Below are 15,988 nucleotides of genomic sequence, written 5' to 3'. Positions count from 1 at the left end.
ATGCTCGCCACATCCTCGTACATAAATCATCCGCATTTGTAGATTCATTATTAATGATGATTGTTACTTTATTAGATGTATTCCTGCCGCTTCCCTTGTAACTCAGGCGGATGCTGAGATCACAGAACTTTGAAATGTCACCTCTGAAACCCAGAGGGCCAAGAGGGTAGAGGCAGGGGCAAGGGACCCATCTGGCAATACCGCAGCATCGAAGCGTGCATGACGATTCCCCAACCAATGAAAGGGATAATCACAAGGGCAGAGAAGACTGGGTCGGTGGGGGGGGACCTCATTTCTGCCTGTCTTATATTGCCCCAGCACTTCACTCAGCTCACATCGTAGGCGTGAGCCCAGTCACTCGGCGACCGGCGGCCGTTTAATATGCAGAGGAACTCCGGGAGGACATGGAAAGGCAAGGCTGAGCTGCGTCTACAGCGGGCTCCAAGCAGAGCACACTATAAACCTGACACAAAGAGTTGAAGCAGCCCGGGCTCAGGATCCGACATAACCACATCTACAGATGATCAGAAACGCCACCCTAGCACGTGTTCTCGCTCCTCAGTCACCATGTCAGTTAGATACACTCCAACGTAGAGCGAATTTGCTTAATGACTATGCTTCTTGCTGACTGACATATTGTCCACTGTATACCCAGATCACCCACAGTACACTCAAAAACCAGGACCCAAAAATGATACCTAAAGTCAAAGCCAAAGTTACCAGCAGCCATGATTAAAGGCCAATAAAACATTCCAAAAGATGTCAATAAATGGACATGAAAGGCTTACCGTATCATTAGGCCGGGGAATTGTGCACTAATTGGCATTCCTGCGCTGTTTCCTCTGCTCACCGCTCAGCGATTCGGAGTGGCTGTTCTTCAGATCAGATTGTCTGGGTGAGTGTGCAGTCACACTGCCGTCAGGAACATCCGGTGGCACCCCCGTGTACCCCCCCACCCCACAGAGTCGCTTCATATTCAGCACTGCACGGCAGATACCAGTTAATACTGCTCCCAGGGCTGAGCCTCAGCCAGGGCCACGGCCAACACTTGGCTATCAAATGGCCTCCAACAGAGAAAGCTGCCTTGGAACCAGCGTGATGGGGAGGTAGCAGCTCCTGCCGTTGGGAGCTAAACATCTGAGATGGAGGACAAAAGGATCACTGCCGTCAGCTCCAGTTCCCATCCCCATTTTGGTGAGGCCCTGTGAGCCCTTAAAGCATGTCACCGCCAATCACACTCACAACCTGACCCAGCGCTGTCAGGGAAATTCCCCAAATCCGCAGGACAACTTCACAGACCCAGACACACCCAGAGGACTGGTGTTTATCTGTGTTCTTAGCCTTATTGATGGGCAGTGGTGTATGGGTCACATGAGAGACTTGCCACATGACCTCAGCGGTCAGGTCCATGTCCAATGAACTGGCCACGTCCAGTCTGCTAGCAGGAAGGAGGCACTATTCACAGCGTAATGAGGCACTAGGGAGTTTCTTGTCTTACTTCATCACTACATCATCGCTTAAAGCCCACCTACCCCGGGCCAGCGTGGGGACGGGGTGGTGGCAGGTCGTAGATGTGGGCGGCCCGGTGTTCTCCAGGCCTGAGCCTGGTGGGTTTGAGTCAGAAAGCACAGCTGCTTCACTCCCACTCAGCAATGAGGCAGCCACCTGACTGCCGGATCCCTGCGAGCCCCCCCCCCCCCCCCCCACCTCCCACCCTGCGAGGGATGAGAGCCTGTGCGCGATGTGCGCCGGTGACGCACGGGGCCTGCCGAGTTCAGGACAGGGAGCGGCGCAGTGACGTCTACCTCTGTGTTTTAATGCAAATTCACAGTACGGTCATTAGCACAGTGATTCGACGGCTGGTGCGGCGTCCGGAAAATGAACTGCTCCTAAACAGGGAGTTGGAACAGGGAAACGGGTGCGGTGAGAGCGGTGCGGTGAGATGCACTGCAGGAGGAGGCGGGGAATACAGCCCACTATGTGATCGCTAAATAAGAAAAAGAGCTCTCTCTTACTCATATAACCACTGAGAACTGACAGCTAAATGCGACTCAAGGAAAACCTAAAACTTTGCCAAATCAGCCTGCGAGAGACAGCAGGTAGCTTCCCAGGAGGGACCCCTAAAAAACAGGTGGCAAGGAAGGAGCCTGCTTACTACGGCGTGGCCGTCTGTCTGCCGGCACAGCAGGGACGCTCGCAAAGGTCACTCCGAGACAGACAGACACTGCGAAATTTACTCAAACTGGGTTTTTCCATGAGTGAGGCATCTGCTGAAACGCACTTAAGGAAATTCTTTAAACTGCAGACTTCACGTTCTGATGACCTATTTTTCCAAATGGCGACCGGGAAGCCATAGTCCATGTTTCCTGAAAGTGCATGTCCCATACAGGACTGCATTGAACCCAAAGCCTGTCCTAGGCAGCACAGGGCACGCGGCAAGGGACACCTCAGGAGAGACACCGCAGAATGTCATTCATTTATGTTCAAGCTAAAGCATTGCAGGAATTACTATACAAAATGCCATTACATAACGTACCAATGGCTAACCAATAATTAAGAGATCACGGGTGGGATTCATAATTCCAACTCTGTAACCTGAACAGTGGAGGCAATTACGATTTTGCTCTTTGCACCCATTTTTGGTCAGTTCCATTATGATTCAAAAATATTAATCTTATTGTGCGGTTCTCCTACACTTACGGAGAGAGAGGAAGCTGCCTCACGCTTCCATTTGGACAGAGGCAAAGGCAGCTCTGCAGACACTCTGACTAAAGCCCCTCATGATGATTACCAGCATCCCACATAGTGCTTATGCAAAAATAACAAGGCGTCCAATCGCTCGTGCCCTCGCTCTTGGAAGCGTGCATCAGCGCCGAGCCACTCAAAAGTGTTGCAGTGTGTACCCAAGAGACTGCGCGGCTCCCCTGATGCTGTGGCCCAGACGATACCTTTGTGGGTCATCAATCTGCTGGGTGGTGGTGGAGGCGAATGCTACCCCACACCGCCTAAATAAAGCGCAGCATTTTGCATTCTCCTTCTGCAATAGCAGCATCCCATTATACTGAGAGTCCTGACCCACACTTTCATCACCAACCTGAAAATAAGAGTGTGGCACGCACACACACACACACACACACACACACACACACACACACACACACACACACACACACACACACACACACACAGACACACAGACACACGCACACCATTCAAGCACAAAGGATCACCGTGGATCAGTCGGACCCAGGCCTGAGTTAGGGTGGGGTGTCCTTGAAAGCCTGCCATCTTAAGGGGTGCTCTGACATACGGGGGAGAAGAGGAGCACGCTTTTAAAGATGGCGGGCAAGCTAACGATGTGAAACGTCCTCAGACTGCCGTCCCCAAACTGTCCAAGCGCTTCACTCGCAGGCAGAGTAATGACCACATACCTCCCGTCTCTTGAGAGAGCAAATCTGACACCTTCCCTCTGGAACGGCATCAGTCGCTGATGCAGCTTTTCTGGCAGCTTTAACAGCTGGTCATCGGGCTCATTTCCTCGGCCGCTGTTCAGGGGGCCCACTGCCTGGCCGGAGCTCATCCTGCAGCTTTCGTTAGCAAGGAGTGGACTCTCCTGTGGAGACAGGGGGAAGATTCTCAGAGGTGAAGGAGAAATGAGGCACCTGACAAAGCCCCTCTGCACCCAGGTCGATTCAGGACCCAGCAGCGCAGCCAACTGGGGGTAGCCCCCCACCCCCATTTGGCAGCACCCCGTCATGCGCCCCATCTATTACTGACACTTTATAACGTCAGCCACAAGCTGACAAACCGCTCTCCCCAACACAGGATCACCACCAATTTCCTCTGAACGGGCTGGAAGCTGCCACACATTCTCGCATCCGCCAGTACCAAGGCCTCGGGCAAGAAAAGACCCACGTGTGGCTTTTTCAGCCAATTTATTCACACTGGAAGTTATTCACACTGACTTACATTAAGTGTTATGCTAGGCAGGCAGGAAGGTACATCACAACCTGTGTTCACATTTAGCTGTTCGATTACCGGACCTCAACTGTGCCGGGATGTTAATAAGGCGATTAGGCCACATACGAACACATCTCACTGCAAGGCTGACCCAGACTCCACAGACCTTTGACCACCTGCATTACAGTTCGGTACCAATTTGGGTTTCTACAGTATAGAGTAACCCCTTCACTTTCATGAAGGTTAGGTGTGTAAGATCCCCACAAATGCAAAAATTAGCAAATACCTAGCCACCCATTAACCTCAACCCACAAGTCTGCTGGCCTGAATTGTAAGTCTATTTTATATCACTTTCTAAACAAACAGTACTGTACTGTAGACTCTGCAAGTCAAATTATTCCGTCATTTCCTATGTAAAACTTTTATATAATATACAAACGAACTAAATCATGTTACTACTGTATGCACTGGGAGCACTACGTTGTGCCCCCCCCCCCCTGGCGTATCTAAGCCAGGTCATTTAATATTAAAGATATTAAAGTAAGCACTTACACTAATAAATATTATGTACCATTAATATTTAAACATCATACGATTTTAAGTGATCCAAATCATATTCAATATTGTTTCTGTTTTTTTGGCTAACGACATGTCTGCGAGTTTCTGCGATCTTTCTTCTCCAAATATAATTTTTTTTTCTCCAAAAATATTCTCGTTTAATTCATCACGGCCAACTCGCGACTACGATATTAGGGCTTAACTGAAGAAAAAGGCCCACAGTTAAAGTCTAAGGAAAAGTAAAAGAACGTAATGTTACCGCAAACTGAACTGCTTTAACCAGCTCCATAGCATTACTGAAGGAATGACGGTAGTCACAGAGTAAATGAATATGGGATAGGACTAAATGTACACGGTTGCCAACTGTCACACATCTGGCGTGACACTCACACTTTCAGACTCTCACGCTCGCGTAAGAAATCTTACGGCAAATGTATAATATTGAATTACAAACCTAAAACTACATCAAAATTGTTGGGGTAGTATGCAAACCCTACGGACTATTTACGAGGTAAATGTTACATACATGTAAATGAGTGCGCACACGTGCCTCGAATCGAAAATATTACACCAGTCAGTTGACTAAAGTTGGTAACCTTGAATGTATGTAATTCAGTCACGTTTATGGAGTCTGACTGATGCACTGCAATCTGAGTAAATAATTAATGAAACATTATTTCTTAAGAAATAAAAGTATAGAGTTTGGTCTGTATATAGGAGGTTGTCTCATGTCATTATTTACTTGCTACAAAAAGCGCCTCATGGTTAAAGTATAAATTATAAACATGAAAACAAACAGCTAGCAAGTGGACTAAAGACACCTTCAGTCACTGCAGTTTTCACTGTACATGCGCAAACATCAGTGACCGAAACACACAATAGCGGAGCCTGGTTTACCGTCTTGGCAACGAGGAGGAAAGAACAGAAGCCGAGGAGCGGAATATACACCAGCCAGAAGACACCTCGGTCACCCCGGTTGTTTCCCGCGCTACGCTTGTGCGGCGCTCTGACGCTACTCAGCTTGCGTTTCTGCGTCAGACACCAGCGACTACCGGCGCTCTGACGTAGCGTGGACCGCGTGCGTTTCACCTCGCGTGTCCGTGGGAGTCAGTCGCGTTCGTTCAATCTCGGTTTCATTGAAGTCGTCGAATAATTTGGAGAGAAAAAAGGCAGACAATTTACAAATCCACATTGAACTGTTGTATGATAAATTAATCAAATAAGCATTACCACTGTATCAAGTGCGTTTGATGTAGACAGCAAACGTCAACAAATATAGTGGGTAACATTGTTGACTGTTAAAACCATTCATTTTGTTATGGCATGTCACAGTAAACTGAAGATTATTACGTATAATTTCTTGCATGCATTGGGCAAGCCTTAACGAATCTCCAAAAATAACTGGTACAACTGATATATTGATATTGAATACCATGCCGTAATTCTATGTACGCAATATGGATCTCCGTAATCACGGTAATGTAATTATGAACGGCTAGATTAAAAAGCGAATAGTAATTTATTCATTGGGTGAACAGGACTCGTTAAATACATGTTTTATACAATGCACATATCTTACTACAATAAGGTTGCTTTCATTAAAGACCTTTGCAATATACATTTAAAACGAAAGGCCTTTATGAGGACCATTCGTAATTAAAATCTTTAAAACGCTCTAACCACGCCCACTTCTTGTAAGCGCGTGTCAGTTAAGTCCAATGCGCACTGGGAATGGCCCATAATTGCAAAGCAGTCACTGTAATTGGGCGACGGAGCTGTCAGTCATAATGTGTGCCGCTGCCTTTCTCCCAGCTTCGTTCGTCCGTCCCGGATTCATTGCTACCCCTCGCCAGGCTGTTGATGTAATTAATATAGGTTGAATATAGCAATATTCATCTTATTTATATTTCAGTTTACAGAATACTGACACCCTTACGCATCCGGTAAGGAGACATTTCCGTTTTATTGCTTTTATTCATAAGAACGTGTAAAAAGATTGACAGATTATGATCATCGCACACTACTGTAATCCAAGCAGGACCAATGCAATAGCGGAGCTGACCAAGGCCTAACATTAATTACAGCTAGCTAGCTAGCCGGGAGCTAACTGACATACTGTACGTGGCTACGTGCGAGACTTTACCTCAAGTTTATCTCAGGTTTAATTCGCGGTCGGGCGGCTACCCGGTTAGCAGCGTGGCTCCGCGGAGTTTGGTGTTTCACAGTGGTCTTAATGTTGTAACATGTCAGGGCCTGCCTTAGTATCCTCGGGCATTGTCTGTTCTTCGGGAGGACGCGCCACAGCTTATTAGTTTATTGCTGGTTTGTTTATATTGTTGCATATTGTTCTTTTTTTGCCTGGCGCAACTTGTGGTACTTGACGCACGTAGCCGTCTGTGTCCAGTGGGCAGAAACAGTCTGAAACACAAGAGGTACTGCTGTCTGTCTCCGGGCCCGCGGTTGAAAAGCCGCTTGGCCATGCTGTCGTGTACAACACAACGAGTAACCGGGCAGTGGGGTACAGTAGGACAAGTACCTGGATATCCCGATGCGAGCTGCACTCTGTCCAGCAGGTTAGGCATTAGCGAGTTTTCACGTCTTGCTTCCAAGTTAACAGGCAGACAACTGTGCCAAACGGATTATTCCAATTGCATTACGTATTTATTGCTTATTTGTTGTCCGATTGTTCTTATATTGCACTGCCTTGTCTTTTATTGCACTGCCGTTTGTCCTGTATTGCAGTTTGTCTATCGTCCCCCCCCCCCCCCCCCCCCCATACACCTGTCTCCTCCCCTGTAACTGTGGCATTTGAATTTCAATGGGTTCTTCATAACGCATGCAAAATTGAACGTAGTAACAGCAGAACATGTTGACTACAGTCACTGGTTATGAGATTTGTGAGGCAGAGAACATGTATTCTTGCACGTATGTGGATTATATTGGCAGTTTCTTTTTGCTTAAGTGGTAAGACAGCTACTCTTTAAGTCTCACACAGTGAAAGATGCTGACAGGAAAGTCTCATATGGCCAGACTGACATGAACCACCAGCCTTCAAAGTGTGGAAATGAAGCCAATAGATAAGCCTTGTTGAGGGCGACATGGTGGTGTAGAGGTTAGCACTGTTGTGTTTTATTTCTGGGACCAGGGATCAAGTTTCTGCCATGGCTCCAGGTGTGTGGAGTTTGCGTGTTCTTTCTTCCTGTGTCTTTGTGAGGTTTCCTCTCGTTTCCTAACCCACACTCCACTGGTAAGGTGCATAGGATAAGCAGTTACAGAAAATGGATGGAAGGATGGAAATAATCCTGGTTGCTCATACTTTCTAAAATTGACTTAAAAGTATAAGGCTGGGCAATTGATGAAAAATAAATCAAAACCGACTTTCAGAATCTCTATGTACCTCAACGTAATCTTCCCCATGTCTGTGAAATTCTGTTAATACTTAAAAACTGTTAATACTTTCCCCAGTTTGCGTTCACATATCGTCCACTTAAAAATATACTACCACATGTGATGTCATGATACTCCCAACAAGTAACAACCAGCAGCAAGGAGGAATACTGAAAAACCAAACCGACTGAGCAGCTCAAGCAGCTTGTACCAAAGAAAAATGCCATGCCTGTCATTTGGACACATTGTCGCTTTAGTGAAGACAACACTAAAAAAAAGGTCAAATTTAAACACTGCAGAAAAATAGTTTCGGCTACCTATGGTAATACCATCAATCAGTTTCAGCACTAGCAATATTTAAAATACAGTGGAAACCACTTATAGTGTTCATGGTTATAGTGACCAACCACTTACATGGATCAAAAAGCTTGGTGCAGAATCATTTCTATATAAATACTGTTTAAATAATTCACTTAATCACGTAGTCCAATTACAGTGTTCATTTTGGGTCTTTTGTATATGACAGTGTTAAAATAACAGTAATTATTCTTTTTGATATTTGCTTACTTTGCTCTTCAGTAAGCCGGTTGCTTCTGGATATTTACTTGAGGTTAATGCTGCATGCACAGAAAACACGATGGGGGAAAAGTCATTTTTGCTCAATTACGGGTATAGACACATCAAGGTTTATGATAAACTGCCAAAAATGAGCCACCGAGATGCAGTAGTGAAACTAAAATAAGCTATGTTTTATGTACTGTACTGTAATATTATAGCATATTTGAATTATACACAATTAAGTAATTTAATTTGTGCAGCACTGTAATTTTAAGTGTTTGAAACAGCTGTACTGTATTTTGAAAGTCAGTAATATTTAGTAAACAGCAATGCTGTCCTTTTTATTACATGACCTTATATTCATTTAATAAACATACAAATGTCAGTTAGATGGTAATCTGCCTGAGACATAAAGAAAAAGAAAAAAACAGTTATAACGATCATCCGCTTATAGTGATCAATTTAATCCAGACAGACATGATCACTGTACAGTCAAACCTCAGATTGCAAGTAACTTGGTTTGCTGGTGTTTTGCAAGATGAGCAAAAATTTTAAATAAATTTTAACTTGGTAAATGAGCGAGGTCTTGCAATACTAGTATTGCATATACGCTTTTTCTGCCTAGCGTCACGTAATCACAACTCAGCCGATGGTTTATCTCTCTCGCTGCGGGATTGTGGGTAATCGTTTCCTATGCTTGGTCTCAGCCGGTGTGCCTCACTCATATATTCAAAATTTAGTAGAAAAGCATCACTCGAATAAAGGTGTAGCAGTGTGAGCGATTAATATGTTTAACGACAATGCAATGTCCACATTTCCACGAAATTGAAAAGAAGGCAAAAGCGGCTGTCATTGGATAGGTTCCTTGTTAAAGTCGCACAAAAAGAAAAATATTCTAGTGAGCCAACAGATAGCAGTGATTCCGTTAGTTATAGTGAAAGTCGTCCTACAAAATAACTCTCCTCTTCTCCTCTCTCTCGTCTCCCTCATACCATCCACGATTCTTTTCAAAGGTAAAGTGCAGGTTAATTTGTTTTATGTATTTTTACTTTATATTTTGTATTAATCATTTTTATGTTAATATTTTTTGGTTGTGGAACGAAACATCTGAGTTTCCATTATTTCTAATGGGAACATTCGCTTTGATATACAAGTGCATTGGATTACAGGCACATTTTCGGAACAAATTATGCTCGCAATATGAGGTTTCACTGTAAATGGTTTATTTTATTTGCAAGAAATGCAAATTATTTTCTACCTTTCTAGACAACTTGCTTTTTACGTTAAAACTAACATGTGACCTTTTTCATAAGATGTTTTCATTTCAAGCGATTTGTACTTTGATTTCAGTTGTTCGAAATATTCAATAAATAACCATAAATGGTCCATCTATGTGTGTTCCCTTCAGTTATTCTAAAATCACAAGATATGCAGTCATTCATTAGAAAATAGTATCCCTGCTTAAATAGTTGACCACATTTATAGTACAAACCTTATTAATAAAATATGAGGGCAAAAAACAAAAAAACAAAAATCGTTCATTAATCGTAATCAAGGTAAAATGTTAAATTAATCGTGATTTAGATTTGAGGTCATATTGAGGTTTTTAACATTAACATTTTGTTGGTGGTGCAAAGTGTTGGTTTTGCAACTAAATGTATTTAGTTGGTAGACACCACAACACTAATAAAATGCTGAATGATGTCAAAATGCTGGGAGATTATGAATCATTCTGGGCTAAAACTTGTCGATATCAGTGACATCACGTAGAATATGGTTATTAAACTGTATATTGCTGAGTTTCATTTTCAAAACAAAATGTAAAAAATATTGCATGCAGAAGTTTATTTTCTTTGTTTCTCTTCTTGCTTTGTGCCTCACGACTTTCCTGACCCTCTGGACGTACTTGAATCTTAGTTGAAAGATCGGCCCTTCGCGGTGTCCATCAGCGAGTCTGCTGTTTCACCTAGACATCTTTGCTGTGGCACTAGCAGCCAATGTTTTGGTCCTCGTGGACTGTTGTCTTGACTCGCAGTGTGAAAGGGGCACTCGTTTTGCATGGTTGCTTTCCTCCTGCGCCATCTTTTCAAACAAAGTCTCTGACTTAATGTAACATACACATATTTAAAAAGGCAACTTTTCATAAACTTGCAGATTCAAGTCCTTGCAGGACAATTGCAGCTGAGCCTTGTTTCAGTTAGGAAACCAAATCTTAATTACTTAACTGAAGTACTCTTACTTGGTTTTGGTACAAAATCCCATTTTATTGATGAATACCAAAGGATTATATGAGTTAAATAAAATAGCTTTGAGCATTGAAATTGCATAACAGAAATAACCAGTTTTGTTTGGCCTTAACAAGAACAGCCTAAGGACAATTTACTGTAAGCATTACCAGGAGAGGCTGTTTTGCACTTCTTTGTACAAAATGCTTTCATCTTTTCTGCTGGGTGCTTGCTCTGTAGTCTGCTAAGGTAGCATTCTGTTCTGATCATTCTGTCTTTTGCTCTCATTCACTTAAATAAACACTGAGATGTTTTCCCCTGTGCTTCCCATCTTATGGCTGCAGTGATTCCCCATTTCCCTAGCTCCCCACGGACTATGATATCTGGTCTGCTGTTGACTATGATATCTGGTCTGCTGTTGACTGTGCCGTAGCGCCAGCCAGAAGTGCTCCAGCCTGGTGTGGTCACCATTGAACGCGCTGCTTAGACCAATGAAAGCTGAACAGTTAAGAGATGAGAAAGTTAAAAAAAAAAATGTATTTGACAGCAACAGTAGAATCGGAGTATGTTGCATGACTTTCATGTCAAAGTGTGTTTTTGTTCCTTTTTGTTATCCGTCAAGTGTTCTTTGCAAGTTGAGGAAGCTTTGGCACTGATTACACTGCTCATAGCACATAGTCTAACAGTGTACTTCAGAAAATAATATTCAGATTGCTGTATTAGGTGGTTTTGAGGTGCGTTTGTTCCCATAAATATAGCTGAAGGTTGCTCTCATCTATTGAACCGCTGTATGTGACAAATACCCTTGATGAGTGAATCCGCCGCTCTGGTGACTGTTCAGGTCTCTCAGGCTGTCTAATCGCATTACAGGTAATCTTGCCACTGTGTCATTTGGTGATTTTTCCCTCTTTTCCCCTGGCCTGTATCTGTCAGGGGAGATATGAATGGCTAACTGTAGCCGGTGCAGGGAGGTGAGGGGGCTCGGGGCATGGTAGCGATGATACATGAGCCGCCAACGGACAGGAAACCAGCAAGCGCTGGCTGCTCCGCCCATGGGTGCTGCTTCGCTTCAGGTGGATCTCGGCCTGTGTCCGCCTGCCATGGACTGCTGCAGCTTGTGGGGCCTCGAAACTGTACTTCGTCGCTGTTCTACAGCGTATCAGTCACCCTGTTGTTGTTTCTATTGGTAATCAGTACGTGCATACATAGCAGACAACCCTTATTTGCATAATAATTATATTAATATATGCATGTCATTATAAATTAAAAATATAGGGAAATTAACGTTCCTTGCTCTCTCTAAAATGGCTATGATACAGTCGTGACTAACGTCTTTCCAGACACGATTCGACATCACTCCTCTAAGTGACAGTTTCTCAACCATGATGCATCGCGCCATTGAACATTTGGCACATGTGGAAAGGTGCTTGGGATGCGAGAGAATGAGTGGCGAGGAACGATGCATGCTGGGAGAAAATTGGGCCATGGCGATTGATATCTCTCTACTCCCACAAAGACTGATATTTACTGGAATTGGCTGTGAGACCGTCTGTGAATTGTAAAAGGTTCACCAGCTGCTTAAATGTCAGCTTATGGCAGGTAAAAAGGAGTTTTGGCTTTAACCCATGGCTGACTGGACTGACGCGTTTCTGTAATCTCCTAGTCACGTTTACCTTTAAAATACATTTATTATGCTCTTATGTTAAATATTAAACGTATAAAATCTGCATTTCACTATAATTCAAATTTTAAAATGTGAAAAAATGACATGCTTCGTATAATTCGGTACCGATTTCTATTTTATAATTACTTGGTGGTTTAAGGCCGCCGTGACAGCATTGAGGAACCGCCGTGGAGATCACTAAGCGACAGGGATGGGCTTCTTCCTGCGGTAAACGCGTGATATTACCGTGTTTATACCTAGATTTTCGGACTGGCCGTCCCCTTTGCTGCTCATGCTGAGTGTTAAGTTTTTTTTTATTTAACTTTTATCTATGGAACTTAAAATGCATTTTAACCATATGCTAATTATGCACGAAGACGACGTGCCACATTATCATTTTGTATTATTCGTCCTGCATATACTGGGCGGATCGCATAGGCTAGTGTCACGGAGGATTTGCTACAAAAGTAAATGCGTCTATAAATACTGTGGTATACTTATATTCGATATTTATATATTTTTTGTTATACATGAGAATGTATTGCGTATTGTGGGGGCGGTTTTTTTAAGAGCTCTGCGATCGTCCAAGTCAAACGCTTCACTTACGCGTTTCTTTCCGGAAATCGCACGTGGACGGATCCCAGCATGTGCTGAAACCCACTTCACATTATAGACCCCTTACACTATAAACGCTTTAGGTGCCGCTTGCGTTTCACACCGACGTCCAGTCGGAGGAATTTTCCGGGCGGTTTTGCGGCGGCACTCTGTATAGACGGAGGGATGCATTTCACCGGTGTTATTCAGAAAGCTTTGTGCCGTGGTCTCTGGGCGCAGCTGCCGTTTCCTTTCTACATTGCCATTCGTGCATTGTTTTTCCCTTTTCTCCAGTCGTCCCTGTCATTTTGCGGCGGAAGAGTTGTGGGGGTGAAGTTCTCTGTCTCTGTCCCAGTGTCGGTCCCTCTCGACGCGGCATGTGACACCCAAGCCGGTCTTTGTGTTTCGTTTGTCACTGATGCCGACCCAGGGTCTTCCTTTGTGTTGTCCGTCCAGTTTAAACGAATTGAAACGTCCACAGGACCGCAGAATGAGCGGGGGGATATGTGCTTGAGACCCGCGTCTGCTCTGCCTGGTCTTCCTCTCCTCTCCTCATTCCCTATCATCAGATACGAGGTGTTTCGCCAGCTACAATCATCAAACCGTGGGCGCTGTTTTCAGTGCTGAAACGCAGTATTCTGTGTCCCACATGCGCCGGTATAATTAATGTCGCTTTGTATATTCCTTTAAGGATCGTTAATAATCGTACCCCCTTATAACAATCTGCCCTCTGGAACCTATGTCACCACTAATCCTATAAAGCCCCGAAAGACTACCCTGTAATTGTGTGATTAATATCCACTGCCTCTGTTGTGAGGAATATGTATATAAATTTGTAACTGGGTAAAGCTGATGATGAAACATTGTTTGCAGCATTAAAAAGTTATGCATGATTGGGATGCCTGCGGTGTTCATTTCTTCATACATTACTTGCATTGTGTGACTTCAGTTACAGTAAGAAGTGTTAGGTTTTATGTAATTTAATGCTTGTTTTTGTGTTTAAGGGGCTCTGAGTCTCATTGGGGATTGTGGGATATTCTGTCACCAGTTCGATTTACAAAGAAATGCTGAAGTCATTTCCTTAGTGTTAAAGGTCATCAGAATTTGCTTCCTGTAACTAATTCTTATCTCTCTGAGGTTCTTTAGGGCCATTTGAGCAAATTAGGCACTTGTCCGGTTGAGGCCCCCTTCGATCTGTAGGCTTATTGGATCATCCATCAGTCAGAGTGCTCAAGCTCATTAGGAATAAGAAGGTGATGAGTTATGCTGGCGAGATGCCTCGCTCTGCCGCTTGTTAGATTCCCTACGACGCCGGCCAAGCAAAACATTTTCATTTGAAGCTGAGACCAAGAAGTGTGATATATCTGCAGAGCACCCCCCAAAATGCTTTAAGATGTGCGTCATGACAAGAGAGCCGCTGCACAGATGCCCGGCGACGCATTCCCTGCGTCCCGTTGGTCAGGTAATGAGGATGAAGCGTTGCGTGGTCCTCACAAGCGCCTCTGAGTCCTGCATGGTAGACAGACGCGAGCACGATCCTATCCTATTCTGATCCTGCCTTGAGGGAGCTCATTAGGGTTTTAATGTAATTTTTCTGGAAATCGCACCAATGTTGGAGCATCCGTGGGGAGGACGTGAATAAATGTATTTGTCACTTTTCAGAACGGCAAATTACATAGCGTGGCTTAATTAGGAAGTGCCGCCGTCCGCGTCTTTTATTATGCAGATGAATGGGGCCCATGCTCGCTGTTTTCCCACAAATCTGAAGCCAGGTGTTGATAATCGGAACGCCGGCAGTTTTCCCAGGGAAGGAATAGAACTGCAGAGCCGGGCGACGAGCTGCAGTCATGTGACAGATGAGGAAATGCAAGCCGTTAGTGACATTGATGTGGCACTCATTTACATGCTGGTTTTTGCTTTTTCTATTCTTTTCGAAAAACATGTTGACACAGGTTATGTGGCGGTTCCTGTTTATTTATAGTGTGACAGTTGGGTTATGGCAGAAATCTGTACCCCTCTGAATTCTCTCATTTTAGTGGTAGCTTCTTGCAGATTTTTAAGTGATGCAGCAGCTCCGGGTGGTAAGAACCTGTAAGTTCATTAAGTTAGTCCACCGTGAGTTGGCGCCCAGTATTGGATGTCCGGTGAGTTCTTCTCTGTTTAAGAGTGGCTCTTGTGCACATAGAGTCTCCTGTCAGCCTGGGATGGTAGAGATGGAGTGACATGCACTGCGTTTGAGGTTGCATCCAAAGGTATCTGTTTTGAAGGAATCTTCTTTCGGTGCTCAGTTCCAGACGCTTTGCTTTCTGTTAATTGCCACCAGCTTCCTTTTGTCATCGCTATGTGTGCCTCAGGGACGGGTCGCCCACCGCCTTGCTGTCCTTGTATCGCCGCGGCATTGGGGCGGCCGTGTCTTGCTGTTGATGGGGGGGCGCGGTGAGCTTTACAAAGCTGCCTCCGCTCGCTCTCACAGTGATTGTTTGCAGGAGAAAAACGATCCTTGTGCATCTCTTTGTCAGACCGTAATTAAAAGAAATGATTGAACCTCTTTAGTTATTTTGGGAAGGGTCTCTAAATTGAAGGTGGACTTGCCCGACTCAGCTTGTCCATAAGAGGCCGGACTGAGACTTAACCTAATATTTAAATTCTCACTGCAGAGGGAGGCCGCGCACTGGCTAATTTTAAGCGTGCAAAAAGTGGCCATCAAATATTTATAGCATGGGAAGCACTGGGAAAAAGATTTAATCTCAAGTCCAGTTCTGCCAGAGCCAGTGCAGCAGCAGTGCACTGGGAAACCCAGCTATTATGTCACTTTTTTGATTTTCTTGCATATTAGTGGCTTGTGCCGTTTAACTGTGTTCAGCCAGTTCAGAGCTGGCTGCAATCTGCGGCTCACGCTAAACTACAGTAGGAAAGTAGCGAAAACGGCTCCTCTTGTAGATTTGCATGAATTATACACAGATAAGTGGGAAGATGAGTTATGCATCTTAAATATTGCATTGGCCATCATGTTTCTGTCGTGCTGTCTCTCGCCCCGTAACAT

General features: G+C 44.4%; 2 protein-coding genes across 11 annotated transcripts in view; one reads left to right on the top strand and one right to left on the bottom strand.

The window, feature by feature from the left end:
- The window catches only part of zranb3 (zinc finger, RAN-binding domain containing 3), a 50,934-nt gene extending 45,417 nt beyond the window's left edge, over positions 1–5,517 (bottom strand). The window contains exons 1-2 of one of the 2 annotated variants that reach the window (XM_048979856.1): positions 5,416–5,517; positions 3,432–3,613 (exon numbers count right to left, since the gene is read on the bottom strand). In XM_048979856.1, the coding sequence (XP_048835813.1) occupies positions 3,432–3,580 (149 nt within the window). In that variant the 5' untranslated portion in view covers positions 3,581–3,613; positions 5,416–5,517. Of the gene's footprint in view, positions 1–788; positions 892–3,431; positions 3,614–5,415 lie in introns of those variants that run through there. The other variant, XM_048979857.1, reaches the window with a different exon arrangement.
- An 807-nt stretch (positions 5,518–6,324) lies between these two features.
- Positions 6,325–15,988, top strand: part of LOC125710290 (R3H domain-containing protein 1-like) — a 32,821-nt gene continuing 23,157 nt past the window's right edge. For 6 of the 9 annotated variants that reach the window (XM_048979867.1, XM_048979866.1, XM_048979865.1 and 3 more), the window contains exon 1: positions 6,329–6,461. The gene's annotated coding sequence lies outside the window, so the exon portion shown is untranslated. Of the gene's footprint in view, positions 6,462–9,552; positions 14,408–15,988 lie in introns of those variants that run through there. The other 3 variants (XM_048979861.1, XM_048979863.1, XM_048979862.1) reach the window with 3 other exon arrangements.

This window comes from Brienomyrus brachyistius, chromosome 16, assembly GCF_023856365.1.
Source record: "Brienomyrus brachyistius isolate T26 chromosome 16, BBRACH_0.4, whole genome shotgun sequence".
Lineage (NCBI taxonomy): Eukaryota > Metazoa > Chordata > Actinopteri > Osteoglossiformes > Mormyridae > Brienomyrus > Brienomyrus brachyistius.
This window is presented reverse-complemented; position numbering and strand designations above follow the sequence as displayed.